Source organism: Pteropus alecto, unplaced genomic scaffold (assembly GCF_000325575.1).
Source record: "Pteropus alecto unplaced genomic scaffold, ASM32557v1 scaffold155, whole genome shotgun sequence".
Classification (NCBI taxonomy): domain Eukaryota; kingdom Metazoa; phylum Chordata; class Mammalia; order Chiroptera; family Pteropodidae; genus Pteropus; species Pteropus alecto.
The window spans coordinates 10,859,058-10,882,576 of record NW_006438113.1 but is presented as its reverse complement, the minus strand read 5'-3'; the positions used below and the strand labels follow the sequence as shown (position 1 = coordinate 10,882,576).

Below are 23,519 nucleotides of genomic sequence, written 5' to 3'. Positions count from 1 at the left end.
AACTTAAGGTCTATAGATGCCCAGTAAGAGACCTGTGAACATGGATGGGAAAAGATTTTATCATAAACCACAACTGATTTAGCATTTCAATTAAGACTGGGAAACAAACCACAGTGTCATTAGCAATACCTATATGAAATCGCAATGTTTTCATATATTGCAGTTTGTTACAGATATCTCAATATCATTTGTACTCATCACTAGCTTCAAAATTATGGTAGTTATTACACTTGTTGCTGGATCTTATTTAATGTGTAAATAAAGAAGTGTTACTATGTTACAAATTTGTTTTAATATTTTTATAATTGTATTTTAACATGATTGGTTTCCTTTATATTTCTTGTATTTCATTTTGTGCATTTATAAACAATCCAAGAAGGGGATACGGGGACTTCACCAGGCTGTTAAAGGGTCCGTGGCACACAAAAAGGCTAAGGACCCCTTGACTCACAGGCCCCAGTGACAGACAGTACAACCATCTCCTGAAATCAAACGCCTTTTTCTGGTGCTTTCCCAGTTAGACGCTATGAAGTCTGGAATGCAGGCTTTTGGACTACAACTCCCAGCAGGTGAAGCGACCCCGGGGCCTACCGGAGTTAGGACAATAACTACCCAATGGTTCCTGTGGTGTTGCTTGACAGCCTACGATTCCCGGCATGCCTGGCGAATGTTTATTCCTTGGGGACATGGACGCCGAGTTATCGCTGGGATCTGTAGTCGTTTTGCATACCTTCGGGGGTTGGCTTCCTCTTATGGTGTCTTTGAGCAAAAAAGCAGGAAACGCAGCAATAAAATACACAGGTCCGCTGCATCCGCCCGTACTCGGTCTGGTCCCCGAGCACGCGAGGGCGGAAGTGGTGGTGGCCGGCGCGGCCGGAAGTTCAGATCAGCTGATGGGGGAGGCGGTGCCGCAGCCCTGGAGAGGCCCCGGCTGCCCAGCGCTTCGTCCTGGCCCTGAGTCTCGGAGACTGGGCGCGATCCCCGTTTGCACCTCGCTCTTGGGCCAGGCCCTGTCCCGTATCTCTCCTAGGCCTGAGATCCTCGCCCGGCACGGCCGCCCTGAGCGCCCCGGCCACCCCCAGCCCCGGCTCGCCCCTCAGGCCCCGGGCCTCCCCTCAGTCCCCGGCCGGCGGCCCAGGCCCCGGATCCGCGGGGGGGGACCCGGCCCCGGGGGGGGCGGGCCCCATGGAGCTGATGTTCGCAGAGTGGGAGGACGGAGAGCGCTTCTCATTCGAGGATTCGGACCGCTTTGAAGAGGATTCGCTCTGTTCCTTCATCTCTGAGGCCGAGAGCCTCTGCCAGAACTGGCGGGGATGGCGCAAACAGTCAGCGGGGCCCAATTCCCCCACTGGCGGCGGTGGCGGAGGTGGCAGTGGCGGTACCAGAATGCGAGGTGAGGGTGAGCGGGATATGGGGTAGTGGAGCGGGCAGGCCTTGCTCCGGCCTTGCTGTGGCCTTGCTCGAGAGCTGTCTCTGCTCGGGAGCTGTCCCCGCTCGGGAGCTGTCCCGGACCCGCGAGCTGTACCAAGCTTTGAACGGACTTAAAGACTCGCTCTTCTGGTCTTTCTGGGGTTGGCTTCTCCACACCAGCGTGCGTGCGTGTGCGTGTGTGTGTGTGTGTGTGTGTGTGTGTGTGTGTGTAAGAGAGAAAGAGATTTGGGTGATGGCTGGGAAATTCTGGGTTGGATAGGATTAGCGACAGAAAGTAGATCTTTTGTCGTTCATTTGCCTTAGAGATGGGATAAGAAGACTTCTCTGGGACTTGGGAATACTTACGGAGTTCAGCCTGAGGCAAGTTGAAAGTAGAGGAGAATGTGGGTAGGAGGTGGATTGTGAAGAAGTGACCATTCCCATCGCAACGTGCATTGGGAACTTCTTGATTCAGGGTGATGATCTCTGATCCCAGCTGCACCAAAAAAGGATTCCACCCAGAAGAAAGTGGAAGTGAACTGGCCTGTGAGAGGAGATTCCATAGTTCTATAGATTTAAATCAGAAGCTTAGTTTCTGGCCATATTGAACATCTGTCAGAAGCCAAGGTTGGGACCACTGGATTAGAGCCTTAAATTTCCATCATCTGGTGCCTGGGGAAGGGTGTGGGTAGTGTCTCTGAAGTCCCCTTATGAAGCGTTCTATCTGCTTTTTGCTGTGAGTTTCTTTCATCCTTGGGTCTTTCAGTGAATTAACTGATAATTGCCATGAAGAATTTTGCTTTAAAGGGGATGGAGAGGAGAGTAATGGTAAGAGAAGCTCCAAAGGCTCAGAACTCACGACATCATTTCCCTGCTTTCCTCATGGCACAGTTTTTGTCCTGGGCCTCAGTGGAAGCTGACTTTTTTTCAGCAGCTGAGGGGGTTACTTTGCAATTCTCCTCTGGCCATTCCAAGAATCCTATTTTTCAAACTGCCCCACAGAGATTTCTAGCACCCCTTTGGGACAAAAAGAAATTTACATGTGTTACTTTTTAGGAGTGATAATATTCAACTTTAGTTGGTGAGAAAGCATGTGCTTTGTGTACACACACACACACACACACACACACACACACAGATCATAGATATTTTCACTGTCCATCTTCTTTGGCTTCTCTACTTTTATTTTTGCATGCGCGGGTGGCCTGGGGGCTTAGAGCTCCCTCACTTTGAGGGAAGTATGAAATCATGGGGTGAAGATTTTTACAGATTATCTTCCTGAACAGGTTAAAATCTACAAAAGCATGTTATTTCCCCACCCCCACCCACTTCCATCCCAGGCTGCCCTGAGTCAATCATTTGTAAAATAAAGAGATTAACTTTTTTTTTTAAAAAAAGGTTCTTTTCTGCTCTATGATTTTCTGATTTGTTTCTAATCTGACTAGCAGTTGGTGAGATGTGCAGTCTGTTGTGTTTCACTGCTTTTTGATTGAAACTTTGAGTAGTAACTCCATCCTACCCCAGGTGATTTCAAGAACAGCAGCTAGGTTCCCTTGGGATAGCCTGTCTCTCCCTCAACCCAGGGCTTTTATTGTTGGAAGCCGGGTCCAGGTGTGCCAAAGGAAATGTAGCTTCCCTTGCTTCTGGAGGTCCCACTTTTTTTAACTCTTCTGGGCTCTTATCTATCTTCCATCCTTAGATTGAGGCCTGAAGTCATCTAGAGAAAAAGGGTTAGTTAAAAAAGCAATTAGAGAAAAGAATGCCAGAGGGAGACATTTACAATGTAATACGAATCTTAAAGTGTTGGGTGTATGGGAAATAAGATGCTGAGCCTTGTGAAAGGCATTACCTACTAGGATCCTGGAACACACCTGTTTGCTGCCAGGAGTTTCTGGGATATCCCTGGTGTCTTCTATTCTAAACCTTAGGTAACAGGCTGTGGGTTGGGGTTGTTTAGCTCGCCTCCCCCAGATGGCATCTTAAGGGTTGGTGTTTCGTGACAGGAGGATCTTTTGGTTTTTCATAGTGAAGGTGGGGTCCAAAATGTGGCACTGGTATTGGTGCCCAATGATCATAACCCTTTTCATTTTCCCTTTTCTTTCTCCTCACCCCAACCTTTGTTTCCAAAGATGGACTGGTGATCCCATTAGTGGAGCTGTCAGCAAAGCAGGTGGCATTTCATATTCCATTTGAAGTGGTGGAGAAAGTTTACCCCCCAGTGCCTGAGCAGCTACAGCTCCGAATTGCTTTTTGGAGCTTTCCTGAGAATGAAGAGGATATTCGGTGAGGCTAAAGGACTGATGGTGGGAGTAGGGTCCTGATACATCACAGTGTGCTGGGCTTCCCACAGAACAAAGGGGATATTGTATTGGGGGCTGTAGTAAGAAGACAAGGGGATGAGGGAATGCCTTGGATTTTCCCCAAAAGGGATTGACACTGGGGAGAGAGTGCCCAGGGCATTGTGTTCTCTGACAGGATGTATAGAGGTTATTTGCTCAGTTGTGGCTATGTCCTCTTCTTCACCCTCAGGTTATATTCATGCCTGGCCAATGGCAGTGCAGATGAGTTCCAGCGAGGAGATCAGCTATTCCGCATGAGGGCTGTGAAAGACCCGCTGCAGATAGGTAAGGGTCCCATCATGCCTTTTGGCACAGCCTGCTCCTCTCATCCTTGTGTTATGAGTTAGGGACCTACTGCAAGCAACTGGAGCAGGTTGTCTGAATAACTGCAGGCCCGGAGTTGAGGACAGAGACCTGTGTCTTGATGGCTCTTCCTGACCATACCCATGTTTCTCCCCAGGGTTCCACCTGAGTGCTACCGTGGTGCCACCTCAGATGGTCCCCCCTAAAGGGGCCTACAATGTGGCTGTGATGTTTGACCGCTGCCGGGTCACTTCCTGCAGCTGCACCTGTGGGGCTGGGGCCAAATGGTGCACCCATGTCGTGGCACTCTGTCTCTTCCGCATCCACAACGTGAGGCCCTCCCAATTTATCCCGGCCCTATCCTACGCTCCATCCCCCCCTTCTCTGCTGCATGCCTGGCCATAATGTGAGCCCCCTCGCCTCCCTTGCTCTGCCTTTCTATCCCTAGTCCCAGCATCAGCAAGCCTTTTCTCAGATTGTTCTGTTTCTCTCTCTGTCCCCTTCAGGCTTCTGCAGTCTGCCTGCGGGCCCCAGTCTCAGAGTCCTTGTCTCGGCTACAGAGGGACCAGCTACAGAAGTTTGCTCAGTACCTCATCAGTGAGCTCCCTCAGCAGGTGAGTGAGGTTGACACACCCTTCTCCAACTAGCTCTAGGGCTGCATTATCAGCCTTCCTATTAGGCCCTGTCCTCCTTGGGTCACCTATGCCTTTGTCCTTTTCCCCTCAGATCCTCCCCACAGCCCAACGTCTCCTGGATGAACTCCTCTCCTCCCAGTCAACAGCCATCAATACAGTGTGTGGCGCCCCAGGTGAGTGTGGTAAGAAAGGGCAGTAAGAAGAAAGAAAGTTGGTAGTACAGAGTACCACTTACTAAAGGCTTGATGTTGTCAGGCAAATCCAGGCCCCTATCTCTAGGTGACTGACTGCCTGTCACCCCCAGACCCCACAGCAGGGCCCTCAGCCTCTGACCAGAGTACTTGGTATTTGGATGAATCGACACTCACTGACAACATCAAGAAGACACTGCACAAGTTCTGTGGCCCCTCCCCTGTGGTCTTCAGGTAAATTGGATCTCTTCATGCCTGTGTGTTGAAAGGAGAACATACCTCAGACTGTTGTCAGATCCTTTGTTCTATTAATGCTTGCGCCTCCCACCTTTGATTCCTTGCACTTGTACAGTGCCTGTTACACAGTAGATGTCCCTAATGAATCAATGGATGATTATAGTTTTATCATCCATAGTCACAGAGTGATCTGTTCTTAGCTAAGTAGAACAGAAGTTATTTTTCTCCCTTTCAGAAGTTGGGAAACTGAGGTAGAGAGAGATTAAGAATTTCGTCATGGACATCTTTTTTCCTTACACTCTATTTTGGGTCAAGGCCCCTTTTGTGTCAAAGCCCTGTTGCACTCTCACCTGCTTTATTCAGCATCATCTTAGGGTCATCATTTTCCACTTTACTACTTTCACAGTGATGTGAACTCCATGTATTTGTCTTCCACGGAGCCTCCGGCTGCCGCTGAATGGGCATGTCTACTGCGCCCTCTGAGGGGCCGCGAGCCAGAGGGTGTCTGGAACCTGCTTAGCATCGTACGGGAGATGTTCAAACGGAGGGACAGCAATGCTGCCCCCTTGTTGGAAATTCTCACTGACCAGTGTCTCACCTATGAACAGGTAATCTGCCAGAGTTGGGTAGGCCCATGGTGGTTCATTTTCTCCTTCCCTTAACCTCTTAACCCTCTTGCTGACAAGGACATTCGGGAGGGCTACTCTTTCTCCAAGCCTTTAGGAGGATCTCAGAACTCTCTTTGTTTCCAGATAACAGGTTGGTGGTACAGCGTACGCACCTCAGCCTCACACAGCAGTGCCAGTGGGCACACGGGCCGTAGCAATGGGCAGTCAGAGGTGGCAGCCCATGCATGTGCCAGCATGTGTGATGAGATGGTCACACTGTGGAGGCTGGCTGTGCTGGACCCTGCACTCAGCCCTCAGCGGTGAGTCTCCCCTTACGCTTACCACAGCTTGGAGACTAGGCTAGCCCAGGACAGACCAAGCCCTTATCTTTTTTTTTTTTTTTTTTTTAACACACAAATGTTTATGGCTGCTATATTTGAAATCACCAAAAACTGTCCTTCAGCTTGGAAATGGATTAACAAACTATGATATATTCATACAACAGACTAGTTTTGTGTCTCAGTCTGGTCACTGTCAATAAATGTGTCAGCAGAATCCTGTTGATTGACCTCCTCTAACTCTCCACCCCTTGTATCTCTGCAGGAATGGGTTATTAGTATAGGAAGCCTTCATCTTCTTGTATACATACAGATGTACCATTCTTCTAGTCTCTGAGTACTGGGGTGATGTCCATGGGGCTAGCTCAGGAAATACTTCCCTGGGTTCTTCCCTGTCCCCCGCTTCCTGGGGTATATACCTACTCCACCCACTTCTATCCCTTCTTGGTGCAGAATGTAGCCCCTAACAGCCTCACCCTTTTGTTCCTACAGTCGCCGGGAACTGTGTGCACAGCTCCGCCAGTGGCAACTGAAGGTGATTGAGAATGTGAAGCGGGGACAGCACAAGAAGACCCTGGAGCGGCTCTTCCCTGGCTTCCGGCCAGCGGTGGAGGCCTGCTACTTCAACTGGGAAGAGGCCTACCCACTTCCTGGTGTCACCTATAGTGGCACTGACCGGAAGCTGGCACTGTGCTGGGCCCGAGCCCTGCCCCCTCGGCCAGGCGCCTCCCGATCTGGGGGCCTGGAAGAATCCCGGGAGCGGCTTTTTTCCAGCTGTGCGGCCCAAGGAGCCTGGGGCCAAACGCAAGGGGTTGGGTGAGGGGGTCCCCTCGTCACAGAGGGGTCCCCGCCGCCTCTCAGCTGAGGGGGGAGATAAGGCTCTGCATAAGATGGGTCCAGGTGGGGGCAAAGCCAAGGCACTGGGTGGGGCTGGCAGTGGGGGTAAGGGCTCAGCAGGCGGCGGGAGCAAGCGAAGGCTGAGCAGTGAAGACAGCTCCTTGGAGCCGGATCTGGCTGAAATGAGCCTGGATGACAGCAGCCTGGCCCTGGGTGCAGAGGCCAGCACCTTTGGTGGATTCCCTGAAAGCCTGCCACCCTGCCCTCCCTCTGGTGGCTCCCGAGGCCATTCCACCTTCCTTCCTGAACCCCCAGATACTTATGAAGAAGATGGTGGCGTGTACTTCTCAGAAGGGCCTGAGCCTCCCACAGCCTCTGCTGGCCCCCCTGGCCTACTACCCGGGGAGGTCTGTACCAGGGACTACCTCCCTTCCACAGATGAGAGTGGCAATGGGCTCCCCAAAACCAAAGAGGCAGCCCCTGCAGTTGGAGAGGAGGATGATGACTACCAGGCATATTATCTGAATGCCCAGGACGGGGCTGGGGGCGAGGAAGAGAAGGCCGAGGGCGGGGTTGGGGAGGAGCACGACCTGTTTGCTGGACTGAAGCCACTGGAACAGGAGAGTCGCATGGAGGTGAGGGGACTCTGAGGGTACACCTTAGCCACAACTGGGAGAGGGGCCATTTGGCTCTAGTTGGGATTGTCAGGACCATAGCATGACTGTTAGAATCCTGTAACAGCCTCCTAACTGGCCTCCCTGCCTATAGCCCATTCTTGACATTGCTTCTATATTAGTTTTTCTGAAATGTCTGATTGTGTCACTCTGCTGCTTATAATGCTTCAGTGTTTTCCCATCGCCCTTAGTTTACAAAATGAAAGTCCTTGGCATTACCTATGAGGCTTCACTTGGTCTGATTTTTGCATGCTTCTCCAGCCTCATCTAGCTACTCTGTCTTTTACACTATAGTCATTGGAACCATTCCTGTAGCTTGCCATGCTTTCTCTTGCATCTATGCTTTTGCATGGATTGGCCTTTCTTCATGGAATAGTCTTCCCTGACCTTACTGGTTAGCTCCTGTTCCTTTTTTAGGTCACAGAGATCTTATAGATCATCAGTTCCTCTAGGAAGTCTTTTCTGAGTTTGTCCCTCTGCCCCAAGTCCCAGTGAGGTATTCTACCCACCTGCTCCTTTCTTGACCTTTACCAATAGTAGCCGACTTCACCATGGTTTGTGTGTTTCTGTAACCAGACTGAGTTCCTATGGTATACCCAGGAACAGCATAGGGCCCAGCATATAGCATGTGCTCACGGGATGTTTGCTGCATGAGTGTGTATGGTGTTCTGCCCTTGGACTTCAACCTGTCTGGTGCCCATGTCCTCTCTCCAGGTATTATTTGCCTGTGCTGAGGCCTTGCATGCTCATGGCTACAGCAGTGAGGCCTCCCGTCTCACTGTGGAGCTTGCCCAGGACCTGCTAGCCAACCCACCCGACCTCAAGGTAGAGCCGCCCCCTGCCAAGGTGAGAGAGATTCCCTTCCCTTTCCCTCCCCTCCTACCCCTAATCCTTTCCTATTTCCCGCCCCAAGTGAGAGCCTCCTCCTCCCTCCACCAAGGTGAGTCAGATTCATCTTCCTACCTCCTTGTGCTTCTCTCTTTAGGGGAAGAAGAACAAGGTATCTACAAGCCGTCAGACCTGGGTGGCTACCAACAACCTGACTGGCCGCCCTCTCCTGTTGACAGTGCTAAGTGAGCGCCCAGAGCACCACAACCTGGCCTTCAGGGAAAGAAGAACAAGGTATCTACAAGCCGTCAGACCTGGGTGGCTACCAACACCCTGACTAAGGCGGCCTTCCTGTTGACAGTGCTAAGTGAGCGCCCAGAGCACCACAACCTGGCCTTCCGAGTTGGCATGTTTGCCTTGGAGCTACAGCGGCCCCCAGCTTCTACCAAGGCCTTAGAGGTTAGAGGTTCTATCTGAGCCTTGTATTGTAATCTCAGAACCTTGTACCTTGATCCACATTGAAATATTAGAGGTCTGAGCCTCTTCCTCTCCCCTCAGGTAAAGCTGGCATACCAGGAGTCTGAGGTGGCTGCCTTGCTCAAGAAGATTCCTCTGGGTCCAAGTGAGATGAGTACCATGCGTTGCCGGGCAGAGGAGCTTCGGGAGGGGACACTCTGTGACTATCGGCCTGTTTTGCCTCTTATGTTGGCCAGTTTCATCTTTGATGTCCTCTGTGCTCCAGGTATGGTGCTGACTCTACAGCAAGTGGGAAGCTGGGGCAGGAGTAGCTTTTTTTGGAAAAACCAAGAGCTCCAAGGCTCTGAATTGCCTAAGACCCATCAGGCATCTTCATGGGAGGGTCTGAAATGATGAGGGTCTTGGGTTCCCTCTCTTTCATTCTTTCTCTTGATAGTTCTGTCTGCCTGACTTACCCCAACTTTCATCCAGTGGTTTCTCCCACGGGTTCCCGCCCTCCAAGTCGCAACTGGAACAACGAGATGCCTGGGGATGAGGAGCTGGGATTTGAAGCAGCAGTTGCTGCCTTGGGTGAGTATGACAGTGTCTTGAGCATATCTGTGAGCTAAGTGTGTCTCAGACCTCGAATGACACGAAACATGGGCCTTGTTCCAAAGGGGCTCTGTGGTAATGGGGAAGCCAGGATGACATACATGAGCCAAGTAGTACCTATAAGACAGTTAAGTATTTAGGGCAAAGATGTGTGCTGTGGGTGTTGGGTGTTATAAGGGCAACAAATCGAAAATCTAGGGAAAGGCTGCAGGGAAGAGGTAGAACATGGAATGTAGGTTAAAAAATCAAGTTAAGTCCTAAGTAAGGGGACAAAAAAACCATGAATAAAGACAGGGGCAATCAAGTCTTCATGAGAGTGAGGAGCCCAACTTCCTTAAAGTGATGGGTATGCTGGGAAGGCAGAGTGGGCCAGGTTATGAAGGTCTTAAAAAGCAGACCAGAGCTTAGCTAAGGCTGGGTGTAATAGGCGATGGGGACCTGTGTATAGGGGATGTGGCCTGGACCAATAGAACTCCTTACCTTGCATGCTGGTAGCTGGGAGCCCTGGCCTGTTTACTTTTGCTGTCTTGGGAGTTATGGCCATTCTCAGTTTTGAACCTCTCTTTCTCACAGGCATGAAGACGACAGTGAGTGAGGCAGAGCATCCCCTCCTGTGTGAAGGCACACGTCGGGAGAAGGGTGACTTGGCATTGGCACTAATGATCACTTACAAGGATGACCAGGCCAAGCTCAAAAAGGTAAGAGACTGAGGTACTGGGATTTTGACTGGCAAAGCAAACAAATTCCCCCATGTTTCTCAGGGGTTCCCAGTAAAGTGAGAAATGGGCTATTCTGCCCATGGGGTATAAGTGGGGAATCATGGTAATACCTCATAAAGAACAAGAGAGACCAGTGCTTGGGCAGAGGTGGAAGAAGAGAAATAGATGGCATAAAGTCATTCATTCATTCATTCATTTCAATATTAATATCGATATACTCATCCCAGTGGTATGTGTTATAGAGGCTACTAGGATATTTAAGCTAGCACCTATCTTCCAGAAGGTTCTCCTATAGTTACAACTGGAGAAGACTTACCGAGGAGGTAGTATTAAGCTGTTTCAAGGAGATAGGAAGGTAATAGAAGTCAGGAGATAAAGAGCATTCTGTCACCACTTCTCTGTTCTTCAGATCTTAGACAAACTCTTGGATCGAGAGAGCCAGACGCATAAACCACAGACATTGAGTTCGTTTTACTCATCTAGCCGCCCAGCCACAGCCAGCCAGAGGTCTCCTTCAAAGCATGGGGGCCCATCTGTTCCAGGGGCCCTGCAGCCACTAACCTCAGGCTCTGCAGGGCCTGCTCAACCAGGGAGTGTGGCAGGGGCTGGGCCAGGCCCCACTGAGGGCTTCACAGAGAAGAATGTGCCTGGTGAGGTGGGGGCACTGGGCAGGGGGATGAATGGTATGGAACCATGTTGGTTCCCCTTTCCTGGGTTCATCCCACTGTCCTATTTTCTCCACCTAGAGAGTTCCCCACATTCCCCCTGTGAGAGTCTCCCATCTGAGGCGGCTTTGACCCCAAGGACAGAGGGGAAGGTTCCCAGCCGTCTGGCACTTGGCAGTCGTGGAGGCTACAACGGACGGGGCTGGGGCTCCCCAGGGCGGCCTAAGAAGAAGCACACAGGTATGACAGCCCATGGAATAACACGGAGGGAAGGATATTCTTGGAATCTAACTTCTGGAACTTCTGAGACTGACTTGTCTTTTGGGGGGTTAGGCATGGCCAGCATTGACAGCAGTGCCCCTGAAACAACATCGGATAGCTCTCCCACCTTAAGCCGGAGGCCACTTCGAGGAGGCTGGGCCCCCACCTCCTGGGGTCGAGGACAGGACAGTGACAGCATTAGCAGCTCTTCCTCAGATTCCCTGGGCTCCTCGTCCTCCAGTGGAAGTCGCCGGGCCAGTGCCAGTGGAGGGGCCCGGGCGAAGACAGTTGAAGTTGGAAGGTCAGTGGGAAGAAATATCTGTCCTCTCTGATCTGGCCCACCCTCAGAGCCACATTCCTAGTGTAATCCAATTATTGTCCCTTTAACGTCCTCACCTACCCTGGTCTTTCCCAACCTACCTGGACACCCATTTCAGAGAAACCCCAATCCTTGTCCCTACCCCATTGTCCCTTCAGGTACAAGGGCCGCCGTCCCGAGAGTCATGCCCCTCATGTACCCAATCAGCCATCAGAGGCAGCTGCACACTTCTACTTCGAGCTGGCGAAGACGGTGCTGATCAAAGCAGGGGGCAACAGCAGCACTTCCATTTTCACACATCCATCTTCCTCAGGGGGCCACCAGGGTCCTCACCGCAACCTGCACCTTTGCGCCTTTGAAATTGGGCTTTATGCCCTTGGCCTGCACAACTTTGTTTCTCCCAACTGGCTTTCACGTACCTATTCTTCCCACGTTTCTTGGATTACAGGTAAATCCAGTGTTTTGATTTGGGTATGGAAAGGGGATTAATTGATGGAGATAAAAGCCTTGTTACTGATCTCAGAGGAGAGACACCATTTCCAGTCCCCAGTGGTGCCCATGCTAACCCCACTCTGCTTTTCTCTCTTTTCCCCAAAGGCCAGGCAATGGAGATTGGCAGTGCAGCTCTGACTATACTGGTAGAATGCTGGGATGGGCACCTGACGCCTCCTGAGGTTGCATCCCTGGCTGACAGGGCATCACGGGCACGAGATTCCAATATGGTGAGGGCAGCAGCAGAGCTAGCTCTAAGCTGCCTGCCTCATGCCCATGCACTGAACCCTAATGAGATCCAGCGGGCCCTGGTGCAGTGCAAGGAGCAGGTATTTCTATAGGCAATCTGGGGCCTTGCTTTGGGGCATCTGGGCAGGGAAGGTGGGCATGGGGAAATCTTGACAGCCCAGCTCTTAATTCCCATATGCTGGAGTTCACAAACTATCCAGTTTGTCCTCTCATGGTGACATTTGACATATTAATGTGCTGTCACATCCATTACTTTTTTTAGCTTGTATCTCTGAGGTTAGGATTGTTCATATTTTACAGTTAAGGAAATAGAGGCCTGTAGTTTAGGCACCAAGATGATCGCTAGGATGGAATGCTTAAGGAAGGCCTTGGGGATATGATGGGACTTAGATGAGACAGAGTGGCTAAATTAGTTTGAAACTGGGTCTTGACTTCTACTGGTCAGCAAGTATTTTTTCAGTGTCTGTGAAGCTTTCACTGACAGACTCTGAGCATTGGCTCTGATTTTTCATGCTTCCCCGGAAACCAGCCAGTTCTGGGGGAGATGTTGGAATGCCATCCCTAAGTAAAGCCCTTCCCTCTTAACCCTCTGTGTTCCTCCCTTCCAGGATAACCTCATGTTGGAGAAGGCCTGCATGGCAGTGGAAGAGGCGGCTAAGGGTGGGGGCGTATACCCCGAAGTGTTGTTTGAGGTTGCTCACCAGTGGTTCTGGCTATATGAGCAAACAGCAGGTGGCTCATCCACAGCCCGTGAAGGGGCTACAAGCTGTAGTGCCAGTGGGATCAGGACAGCTGGGGAGGCTGGGCGGGGGCTGCCTGAGGGCAGGGGAGGCCCAGGGACTGAGCCCGTTACAGTGGCAGCGGCAGCAGTGACAGCAGCAGCCACAGTGGTGCCAGTCATCTCGGTGGGGTCCAGTTTATATCCAGGTCCAGGACTGGGGCATGGACATTCCCCTGGCCTGCACCCCTACACTGCTCTACAGCCCCACCTGCCCTGCAGCCCTCAATACCTCACCCACCCAGCTCATCCTGCCCACCCCATGCCTCATATGCCCCGGCCTGCCGTCTTCCCTGTGCCCAGCTCTGCATACCCACAGGTGAGACCAGTGTTCTACTGGGGTGTTGGGCATATGGGAGAATATTAGGAGTTCATTGGGGGTTAGAGTGGGGTACTCTGGGAGAATAGGGCTGTCTGAGTCTTGGGTGAAGTGGTGGGAGTCTGGGAGACCCAGCCCAACTGAGAAAGGTAGGGATACCCAGTTGTGGGACGAAGTGGGAGAGCTACATCCTAATATAATTTGGTATCTTCCTTCTCTTCCTCTTTCTGTTTCTAGGGTGTGCATCCTGCATTCCTGGGGGCTCAGTACCCTTACTCGGTGACTCCCCCCTCACTTGCTGCCACTGCTGTGTCTTTCCCCGTCCCTTCCATGGCACCCATCACAGTACATCCCTATCACACAGAGCCAGGGCTCCCACTGCCCGCTAGTGTGGCCTGTGAGTTGTGGGGACAGGGAACAGGTGAATGGAGGGGAGGTACACTGGGCAGGGGAGGTAGGGAGGGAATCCTCTCTGCCCTTCTTGGGGCTGAGTTCCTCAATGGCTTTCATCCCACCCTCAGTGAGCAGTGTCCATCCAGCATCCACATTTCCAGCCATCCAGGGTGCCTCATTGCCTGCCCTGACCACACAGCCCAGCCCTCTGGTGAGCGGGGGTTTTCCACCACCGGAGGAGGAGACGCACAGTCAGCCTGTCAACCCACACAGCCTTCATCACCTGCATGCTGCCTACCGTGTTGGTAAGAGGAGGTCTCTTTCTGTACCCCCACCTTCAGTTGTGCATCTCTTTAGTGACAACCACATCACAGAGTTCAATTTTTTTACTGTAGGACCAGATACCAGGTTGGGGTAGAGGATGAAGAGGATGTACCCCCACTATGTGTCCACTCTTTTCTCCTAGGAATGTTGGCACTGGAGATGCTGGGTCGCCGAGCACACAACGATCACCCCAACAACTTCTCCCGTTCCCCTCCCTACACAGATGATGTCAAATGGTTGCTGGGGCTGGCAGCAAAGCTGGGTAACACCTCCCCTCCCCAGGACCATTGTCCGCCCCCACCTGCTTCCCCCACCTTCCTATCCCAGACCTCCTTCCTAGCTCTTGCTCAGAGTTGAGGCCTTGGTCGGGTATGTGTGCGTGCGCGGGGGGCGGGGGGCTACCTCAGCTCCTGGGGTGGAGGGAGGCTCTCTGCCAGGCCAGAGCTGAGAAATAAAAGTTGGGTCCCTAGGGCAGAGGTGGCCACCCCCGTCTTATGCCCCTCCCCCTGCCCCCCAGGAGTGAACTACGTGCACCAGTTCTGTGTGGGGGCAGCCAAGGGGGTGCTGAGCCCGTTTGTGCTGCAGGAGATCGTCATGGAGACGCTGCAGCGGCTGAGCCCTGCTCATGCCCACAACCACCTGCGTGCCCCGGCCTTCCACCAACTGGTGCAGCGCTGTCAGCAGGCATACATGCAGGTGACAACCCAGGAAATATGCAGCAGGGTAGAACACCTCTTGGGCAGGCATGGAACAAATCACCCAACATGCAAGGGCAGAGAGGCCTGGTTCCATGCTTAGTGGCTCATTCTCCACACATTCTCTTCCAGTACATCCACCACCGCTTGATTCACCTGACCCCTGCCGACTACGACGACTTTGTAAATGCAATTCGCAGTGCCCGCAGCGCCTTCTGCCTGACACCCATGGGCATGATGCAGTTCAACGACATCCTTCAGAACCTCAAACGCAGCAAACAGACCAAGGAGTTGTGGCAGCAGGTCTCACTCGAGATGACCACCTTCTCCCCCTGAGTCTGACCCCTCTAGGGCCCTATACAGGGACACAAGCCTATGGCTATGGGGGCTTCTCACACAGTGGGAGTGAATCTTGGCTGGACAGATCATCCCTACCTAGTTCCCTGGTAGCCCAGACTGGCAGCTGCTCTTGGGCTGTAGCTTGGGGCCAAGATGTCTCAGACCCTAGAAGCCTAGGGTTGGGGGAGATATCCCTGTCTGGGAGGGGGCATTGGGTGGCCTCTGGTATTTATTTGGCATTTATAAATATATAAACTCCTTTTTTACTCTAGTCTGCCTGGCCTTTTCCCTTCTTTCCCTCCACACATAGATGAACCTTGAACCAGGGGAAAAGTCTGATACTTGCTTTATTCTAGATTTCTCCCACTCCAGTGAAGCAGACAAAGCAGAAAAATAAGGATGTTTATTAAGGACATTTCAAGCCCACAGCTAGGGCTCATACTCAGCTCTATGAGCCACTGTCCGACCTCATCTCCATTCAATGTGAATGACATTAGGGAGGTCGGGCCACAGGTATATCCCATTAATCCCACAGTAAGGGATCCCTCCCACAGCCAGGTATACACTCTGGGGATGAACAGGGAAATCATTTGATTAATACTTTTCTCTATACCCTGCCTGTACTCTCTCATTCCTCCCCACCTTCTAAGACCATGGGTCAAAGGTGACTAGTACCATAATGTGGGGTATCAAGGGAAGCCCCTTTATCAGACATCAGAGCTGGGAAAGGGACACCTTTCCTTTCTCAGACATCCCAGGTCTGAGGGCCACTGAGGTAGAAGGGGGTGGGGCCAAGCCACTCAAATCCCCCTTGTGGGCCCTGCTCTGGGCTTGCCCTTTAGAGAAGCAGGGGGCTTTTTGCTGGTACAGGAGGCTGGGATATCAGCCCAGACTGGAATGCTGCAGTTCTTCCCGAAGCCATGAGGGCATTGGCTGTCCAAGCCGGCTGAGTAGCTTTGACAGGTCCAAATTGTGGTTCCGGAAAAAATCCGTAAGAAAAAGGCGGGACTGATAGAGAAAAATGAAGGCAGAAATGGTAAGAAGTGGGACACAGAAACAGATCTTAGGAGTGGAGAGGGATAACATGCCCCAGAATTTACTTACCTCAGTGTCCATGTCTGGGTACCTCCGGCCTTTGCTCTTGCCTAGACAGCGAGTCTTACCACTTTCAAGTCCCTGGCACCAGAATCCCTTATCTTCATCAAACCTGCTCAACAGGAAGAGGCCATTAGGTGGCAGGGAGAAAAATCCAAGCCCATAAAGGTACACTGTCTCTCTCTCCCAGCCCAAAAGACACAGGTCTCCTTGTGAGACAGGGTAAATCCATTTTGTCCAAACAGACATGGTCAGCCTGCTTCCCATTTTCCCCATAGTCCTCTCCTGGGTCATGCTCTCCCACCTGAGGGTCCGTGTGTAGTTCAGAAAGGGTGTGATACCCAGGAACTTCTGGATGCTCTCCATTGAAGCAGCTGGATTGGTACGCAGCTCTTGCCCATCCACAATCAGCAACTAGGGACAGGGATGTGGTTACTACTGTACTCTTTAGAAGTTAAGGGGAAGGGAGACCCCAGTGAGGGATATCAGGGGAGTGTACCTGTCCAGATGGGTAGTAAGTTAGCCAGCGTTGCAGATGGGTGGAATAGTAGCCGGGGACAAGACAGCGGTTTTGCAAGGAACGAAGTGCTAGAGGGGCCTGGGAGGAGGCTGAAATCACCTGGTAGAAGGTATAGTTCAGAGCAGCTGGGTCTCCATGTGCTCGCTGGTGCTGAAGGACAGGAGTAGGAAGAGAAGGGATTGGTGATTTGACAGAATCATTTTGCCCCACTCTTGGCAACCCTCTCCAAGGCACTAGTTTAATATCCCTACCCTTATCCCTTTCTGTCTCTCTAGCAGTGACCACCTCCCTCCCCCAAACCCTAATATGTCCCTAGCTTCAGGCTCACTTGGTACCAAGAGTAGGCCCTGTCAGCAGGGTTGGTGAGCACAGTGATGATCTTGGCTCGTGGTAGGAGGGCAGCCCCGCGCTGTGGTACAACTTCTGAGTCAAAGTAGGTGGCACTTTTTTCAAATAGGAAGTCAGTGCTGGCATTGGAAGGGATAGGAAAGAAGTCCATGTACCTAAAAAGCACAGAGGCAGAGAATTTGCAGTGTGAAAAGGGCCAAACATCAGTATAGTGGAAGCTGAAATGGGGTACTTTGGGGGTAGGGAGTGCTCCTCTGAGAAGCATTCCAAAGTGTCCCAGTCTCACCAGTCAATGCCCTTGTGGTAATTAGGGCCGTTGAAGAACTGAATCTCCTCAAAGGTGCTGGGGCTAGGGAAGCTGCTAGTCACAGCTGGGTGCAGGCTCAGGAAGAAGTGAATAGCTGTGGTCCCTAAACAGGAGAGAAAGTCCAAGGAAGTCCATGGAAGAGAAACCAGCTCAACAACATGCTCTTGAAGTAAGAAAGCAACCACTCTGGGTAGTAAAATCCCCTTTGGCCAAACTGGAGTAAGAGAAGGAAAGTCTGAGTGAGGCCCAGGGAAGGGTTCAAACAGTAGTTCTCAGCCATAACTGTGCATCAGAATCACTTGTGGATCTTAAAAAACTCAAGAGATGATTCTGATATATAACCAAGGTTAAGTAAGAATCACTATCTCAAGAGACTGGATTAATGAGGGGTGGGTATGAGAAGGGAATTCCTTGGCCAAAGATTCTTGTGTTTAAGGCAGGGCAAGAACAATTGTCTAAGGATGATTCACCTGTCTTCTGGGGTCCCACAATGAGGAACTTCGGGAGCCGATCACAGGTTTTCTCCTTGGACCAGATATCTTTGTGCCTCTTGTCATCACAGGGATTCTGAAGGTGAGGCCAGGAATCAGATAAGGTCTAATCTTTTCTTCATTCCCCACCATCATGTCTGGTCAGCCTGACTTTCACCCATACCTGCCAAAGAGGGCTTTGCTCTTGAGGGAAGAGTTCAAAGTACTTTCGTGCTAGAGGGACAGGAGGAAGAGTCTGCAGGCGCAGCCGTGTCCAGCATTGGAGGAAGCGTACCAGGCTTTCAAAGGTGTACAGGCCCAGTCGATCATTTCCATAATTGGACAGATGAGTCATAAATATGCTGATCTGCAAGGGGGTGCCTGCATGTTAGAGTTGGAGAGCCTACCCCACCTCAGAAGCAAGCTTGGTAAGCAAAGGTCCCAGCCTGCGAGCACTTTGGCTCTCCATTCTTCTAGCTCATCTTCTCGGCACCTTACCGGATTAAGCAGCACTGTCATAAAGAGCTCTCCACCACGGATGCTCTGGTCTAGTTCACGGGAGCCTCCGGGATACTCATTATAGAAGATTGTGTGAGTGAAGAGGCCACATGTCTGCCGTGGCAGCACCTGGAGGGAAAAAAATAGGGATAAATGAGATTTAAAAAGGAGAATGAGATGAAGGACAAAAGTCCTGAAGCATTAGGATTCCCTGGGTTTGTGAAGGACTCAGTCTGAATGAAGTTAATAGTAATAAAACTCTTGCTATGTGCACCATGACTTTTCACCCCTCAACCCTTATTTGACAGGACATAGGTCAAGTTGAAAGTTGTCAAAATGTGGGAGCTTGATTCAAATTTGCATTAGGAGTCCCTCACCATAATGCCATTGTGAATGAAGCCACGGCGGTAGCGGGCAGGGCGGAGATGGGGATACTCCTCAGTGCTGGTCACCTGGATGCCCCATACAGATTTCCAGGCCTCATAGAGCTGCGTGTGGATGGGATACACGCCCGAGTGGTGGGGGGCCACAGCATACCCCAGATCCGTGGGAATCCCATGCTCCTGGGAATGGCATAGATTCTCACCAGGACCTGGTGAGGTTTGGGGAATAGAGGGTAAAGAGGGTGGGGATGCCTCCACAGAAAGAAATGTAAAGGGTAGGGAAACGGTACTCTATTAGGGGAAGGCTGAAAAGAAACCATTATCTCTGGGGAAAAGTATAAGGAAGAGATGCAAGGGTCTCACCAGAGCAAACTGTTTGTTGAGCCTCATCTGGTCAGCCAGCACAGAGCGATTGTGGAACAGGTGTGGCTGCATGTGGCTCCACATATGGGGGAACCACCAGAACTCTCTGCGGTGCTTCAGCAGCATGTCGTCCCCTGCATCCTCCTCCTCTGTCCCTATGACCACACAATGACCACTGACCACAGCCAGTTAGCCCATCTGCCCTCCTTTGTTCTATAACAACACTGAACACTTTCCATCCTTGGAACATCTGCTCATGTAAGACTAATTGCCCTGCTAGTCAACTTGCCCTCCAGCCACCCATGCTAAACTAAATTCATACCCACCATTAGCTCCTCACAGGATTGTGACTCCAAATCTTGCCCCTTCTCTCCAACTTGTCTACCCAGAAAGATGGACAGTGATGGAACAGATCAAATTAAGACTGATATGCTTGAAGGCACAGGGGAATGAGCTCACCAGTATGATAGAACTTGCCCGAGAAGCCCAAGTTGAAGGTGAAGTTGGGGACTAGGGTCCTGAGTTTGTTCTGGGTGGTCAACAGAGCCTGGGAAGAGTAGCAGGAACATAAGAAATCAGGAGAGAGCAGATTGAGCAGGAGAAAAATGAGAAGTATTCCTAAGACAAGCTCAGAATCAAGGAAAGGAGTCTGACAGGTAAGAGCTTGAAATAGCTTCTAAGGAAAAAAGACTGACCTCAACATCAGCCACCTTCATGCGGGTACCTTCCTTGCCCACAAAGATGTCATCAATGTCTACCAAGATGTAGCGGTCAACGTCCAGGCAGAGGCGCTTGCCAGTGAGGTATGAAACAGCATCAACAAAAACAAGTTTGTGGAGCCAGAAGGAAAGGCCATGACCAAAGAGCACCCGCTGGATGCCATCATGAAGCCCCAGGTCCTGTACCACGGTGGGAAGCCGGGCCCGGCGAGACACTGGTCCTGGCACAGGAAGCTCAGCTGGCTGAAGGCTGGCAAGAAGCACTGGTTCATATGTGCTATGATTGGATTGGAAGATGGTCCAGTCATCACCAGGCAGTGGCCCAGGCTCCAGGCGGCTGGGGCGTGTGAGATGCAGCAGCGGGGCAGAAGGATTTACTTGGTAGTCTCGGAGCCCCAAGTTTGAATGTAGAAAAAGGGGAAATCCCTTGAGCTGGGCACTCAGTAGGCTATGTTCATGGGCTCGGAAAAAGCCAATGATGCCCACGCCATACTCCACACAATACCGATCTAGCAGTTCCCGACTCCAGGCGTCCAGGTTGACATACTTGAGCAGGTTCTCATAAATGACCAAGACATAGCGGCCCCGGGTGTGATCAGTCAGTGTGGGCATGTCCCCTCGGCCAGGTGCCAGCTCAGTGTTATAACGAAAACGACTAGACTCCAAGATGGCCACGATCTCCTGCCCTAGCTGTGAGTATGCACTCTCTATAAACACAAGGACCACAGGTTCGGTTTGAGCTGTCTCTGGAGGCCTGGGAGGCTGAGGTGGGACTGGAGGCCGTACAGGGCCAGGGCCAGCTGCCCCACCACTGCTGCAGTCTCCCAAGGGTAGGGGCAAGGGTTCTTTGGCCTTGGGGCTGGTAGATATGTAGTAAGCCAGAAAGCCCATGGAGCCCAGACTAAAAGCAATCAGCAACAGTATGAGGCGGTGCAGTTCCAGCTGCCGAGCTGGGCGTACCACCTTCCACAGCTTGAGCATGGCGAGGAAGGGGATAGAGGGATGGGGGGACCACCTCAAGGGATGGGAGGTAGGAGTTCTATAGGCTGGGGCTCTCTTGGGAGGGTGAAAGGATAGGAAAAGAGGGGAAAGGGATTTCCTCAGGGTCAGTTCCCTGAAGAGGTGGAGACAAGTCCCCTTAGTATAGTGTAGGGGAGGTAGAAAGGGCAACAGGGGACAACTGGACAGAGTCCATTGGTGTCAGGTCACCATGGCCCCCTGACCCATAGCTTCAGGATGTAAATCTAGTCAGGCTCCACCCTTGGCTTGAGGTCCTCACATCAGAGGTCAGCAAAATTCACAATTTCTTCCCTTCCTATCTGTAAGACAGAGAAATCAATAGATTGTTTCTCCCTTTGAAACTGTGTCATTAATCTATTACCCTCTTCACACATCTCTTACCTTCTGCTCACAGGATTTGTTCTCCAAAAAAAATCTCCTGTAGAAGAACAACACAATCTGAGTCTCAAATCTTAGCTTCAGAGATTGTTCCCCTTCTTAGAATACTGTCTAAAGTCTCCTCCCCGAGCTAAGCTCAGAGCTGGAGCAGTATATCCAAGGGCTGGAAAGGAACAAATCTCCCATGAATGAAAGGCCAAATAGTCCAGGAGGCTAAAAATGAACCTGCTCTGAAAGGAGTTACCATCTCATGACCAAGCAGTTGGCCAGCCAGCAGGAGCTCTGGTCTTCCTGTGAAGAAGGAATGGAAAGCCCTGTGCTCCAACAAGATATCAGTTAAGAGGAAACTCATGAGTCTGTTAATCTTCCTCATCAATCAAACCCAACTTCACAGGCTAACAGCACTAACGAACATGCAGTCAGGTGGACACTATGGTGGGGGAATTCAAGAGCGAAGAGAAATGGTGCTAGCTAATGATTCTATTAGCTTCCAAACCCAGAACCTGCGGACTCTCTTTTTCATTGCTTATGAAAAATTACTCATCCTCTGCCTTTCACCTCACTTGTGCCAGTGTCAGGAGAGATGATAAAAACATAACCCAAGAGCAGGCCACATCACTGGGACCTGAGAAAAGCCAGAGAGCTGAGTCCAGAGTCTCTCTCCCTCTCCACTCCAGTTCTCCTTCCTAACTTAGCCTAAGTGGTACTATTCTCTCATCCATAAACAGCTCAGTAGAGTCCTGAGCTAGCCTGGAGAGACATGAGGAATTGAGTCCTGTTACAAAAACAGAGCAAACCGAGTGGGGCTGGATGACAGAAAGCAACAGGAGCTTAAGTCATATCCAAACAATAAAAGAGAGGAATAAGGTCAGTGTGATCAGAAAAGTTTTACTGAGACCTAATTTTGGAGCCCTTTTTTTCTTATATAGACTGCTTCTAAAAGCTTTATTGTTGCTCTCTCCACCTTAGCCACTCCTAGTAAGGCCAGTGGCTGGCAATTCCTCTCTACCACCCACCTCCAGACATACACATCTTAGGGGTGATTAGGCAGGGACAGGGTCCTTCAGAATTGAGAGAGATGATTTAAGAACAGTTCAGCTTTGGCCTGGGCAAAACTAATTGACATGAAAAGAGAATTGGGAAAGAACCAAAATGGTGAAAGGGGTGAACTCTAAGAATTAGAGGAAACTCTGGTGAAAACAATGGTGAGAAGTCACTGAAAGGGAAGTGGATATTGGGGATGTATTAAGTATTGTAGTTAACATTTATTGAGAGCTTACTCTCTGCCATTCTTCTAAGAGCTTTCCATATATTTAATGCTCACACTAGCCCTAAGAGGTAGGTAAGAGGTAGATACTATTATTATCTCCATTTTCCAAGAGCAATTTGGGGTCCAGAGAAGCTTAGTAACTTGCCCAGGATCACACAGCTGTCAGCGGAGGAACTGGGATTCAGTCAGACCAGTCTGACTGAAGAGCCCATGCTCTTAACCACTGCATTTTAGCTTCATACCTAGAAGCAGCAGCAATATTTTGAGATGGGGTGCCGGGGGTGCTATCTGGAAGTAGGAACACAGGTGAGGTGGGCTGCTGTATCTATGTGCAGCAGTGTGAAGTTTCTGAGGGAGAAACCAAAGGAGTCATCCAGGCCTGGGCTGGAAAAAAGTGATAGGGACTGAGGGAGGCGGGAGTGTGGGCTCCGTGCTGGAAGATAAGCAGATGCTGTGAGAGGAGGAGGTACCGAGTGGCGACACCGGAATGCGGGGCTGGCACACCAACTTACGGATGAAGGGACGCTGCTGAGGGGGTATATGAAGTCACAGGTGGATATGGAAAGAGCGCTGGATGTGGAGCATTAAAGGGAAGGGGCAAGGAGAGCTCTGAGGAGAGTCTGGGGAGACATCGAGACGCGCATTGGGCTAGGAGAGCCCACAGGGGAGGAGGAGCCCCATGATGAGGGGGCAAGCTGAGGGGAGTGAGGCCACTATGAGGGAGGCAAGTAGAAGGGACGCAGGGCGAGGGGAGCGCAGGGCCGCGCTGAGGAGCCGCCCAGGACGACCCCGCGGGTGGTATGGTGCCAACAGACGGGAGAAACTGCAGGCGACCCTGTGTGTGGGGTATCCTCAGGGGCAGCTCACCCGGCGGACTGGGCGGCGTCCCCGCTGTCCCCGGACTCCGCCTTGTCCCGGGGCCGCCCGGCTTCCCTGCTGTCCGGGCCTCGGGCCTCGTCGCGGCAGCTCCGCCATCTCCCAGCGAACGCTCTGCCGCAGCCGGGGCCAACCACCGCTCCCACCGGGGGGAAGCGGCGCGCTGCCGCTCGCGGCGTCTGCTCTGGTCTCCGCCGCCTCCGGACAGGGCAGCCGCGCCGCCCAAGTGCCAGGCAGTCGGACTGTCCTCT

At 51.5% G+C, this 23,519-nt stretch overlaps 2 protein-coding genes across 7 annotated transcripts; one reads left to right on the top strand and one right to left on the bottom strand.

The window, feature by feature from the left end:
• The first annotated feature begins 326 nt into the window (after nucleotides 1-326).
• ZSWIM8 (zinc finger SWIM-type containing 8) lies at nucleotides 327-15,291 on the top strand. The gene is given in 27 exon segments (XM_015592227.2): nucleotides 327-1,393; nucleotides 3,540-3,693; nucleotides 3,940-4,034; nucleotides 4,210-4,382; nucleotides 4,559-4,666; nucleotides 4,779-4,860; nucleotides 4,992-5,112; nucleotides 5,522-5,723; nucleotides 5,868-6,043; nucleotides 6,554-6,823; nucleotides 6,825-7,533; nucleotides 8,287-8,418; nucleotides 8,680-8,859; nucleotides 8,959-9,142; nucleotides 9,349-9,447; nucleotides 10,042-10,166; nucleotides 10,597-10,837; nucleotides 10,934-11,092; nucleotides 11,186-11,414; nucleotides 11,591-11,880; nucleotides 12,030-12,253; nucleotides 12,782-13,270; nucleotides 13,508-13,691; nucleotides 13,792-13,968; nucleotides 14,130-14,249; nucleotides 14,505-14,683; nucleotides 14,815-15,291. Coding segments are annotated over 27 exon segments (5,514 nt in total). The 5' UTR covers nucleotides 327-1,185; the 3' UTR covers nucleotides 15,019-15,291.
• Nucleotides 15,292-15,351: 60 nt separating this feature from the next.
• Nucleotides 15,352-23,513, bottom strand: NDST2 (N-deacetylase and N-sulfotransferase 2). Of its 6 annotated transcripts, none has more exons than XM_015592230.2 (15): nucleotides 23,260-23,513; nucleotides 21,126-21,285; nucleotides 19,701-21,043; nucleotides 19,465-19,552; nucleotides 19,006-19,160; nucleotides 18,637-18,822; nucleotides 18,260-18,388; nucleotides 17,946-18,128; nucleotides 17,762-17,858; nucleotides 17,271-17,394; nucleotides 16,965-17,139; nucleotides 16,616-16,786; nucleotides 16,421-16,530; nucleotides 16,126-16,228; nucleotides 15,352-16,029 (listed from the first exon to the last, which is right to left on the bottom strand). In XM_015592230.2, exons 3-15 carry the CDS (start codon nucleotides 20,703-20,705, stop codon nucleotides 15,904-15,906), a joined length of 2,652 nt encoding a protein of 883 aa, XP_015447716.1. In that variant the 5' UTR covers nucleotides 20,706-21,043; nucleotides 21,126-21,285; nucleotides 23,260-23,513; the 3' UTR covers nucleotides 15,352-15,903. The 6 variants fall into 6 exon arrangements, with proteins under 6 accessions (XP_015447716.1, XP_024905205.1, XP_015447715.1 ...); XM_025049437.1 differs by having other exon boundaries at nucleotides 19,701-21,039; XM_015592229.2 differs by having other exon boundaries at nucleotides 21,126-21,162.
• Nucleotides 23,514-23,519: the final 6 nt, after the last annotated feature.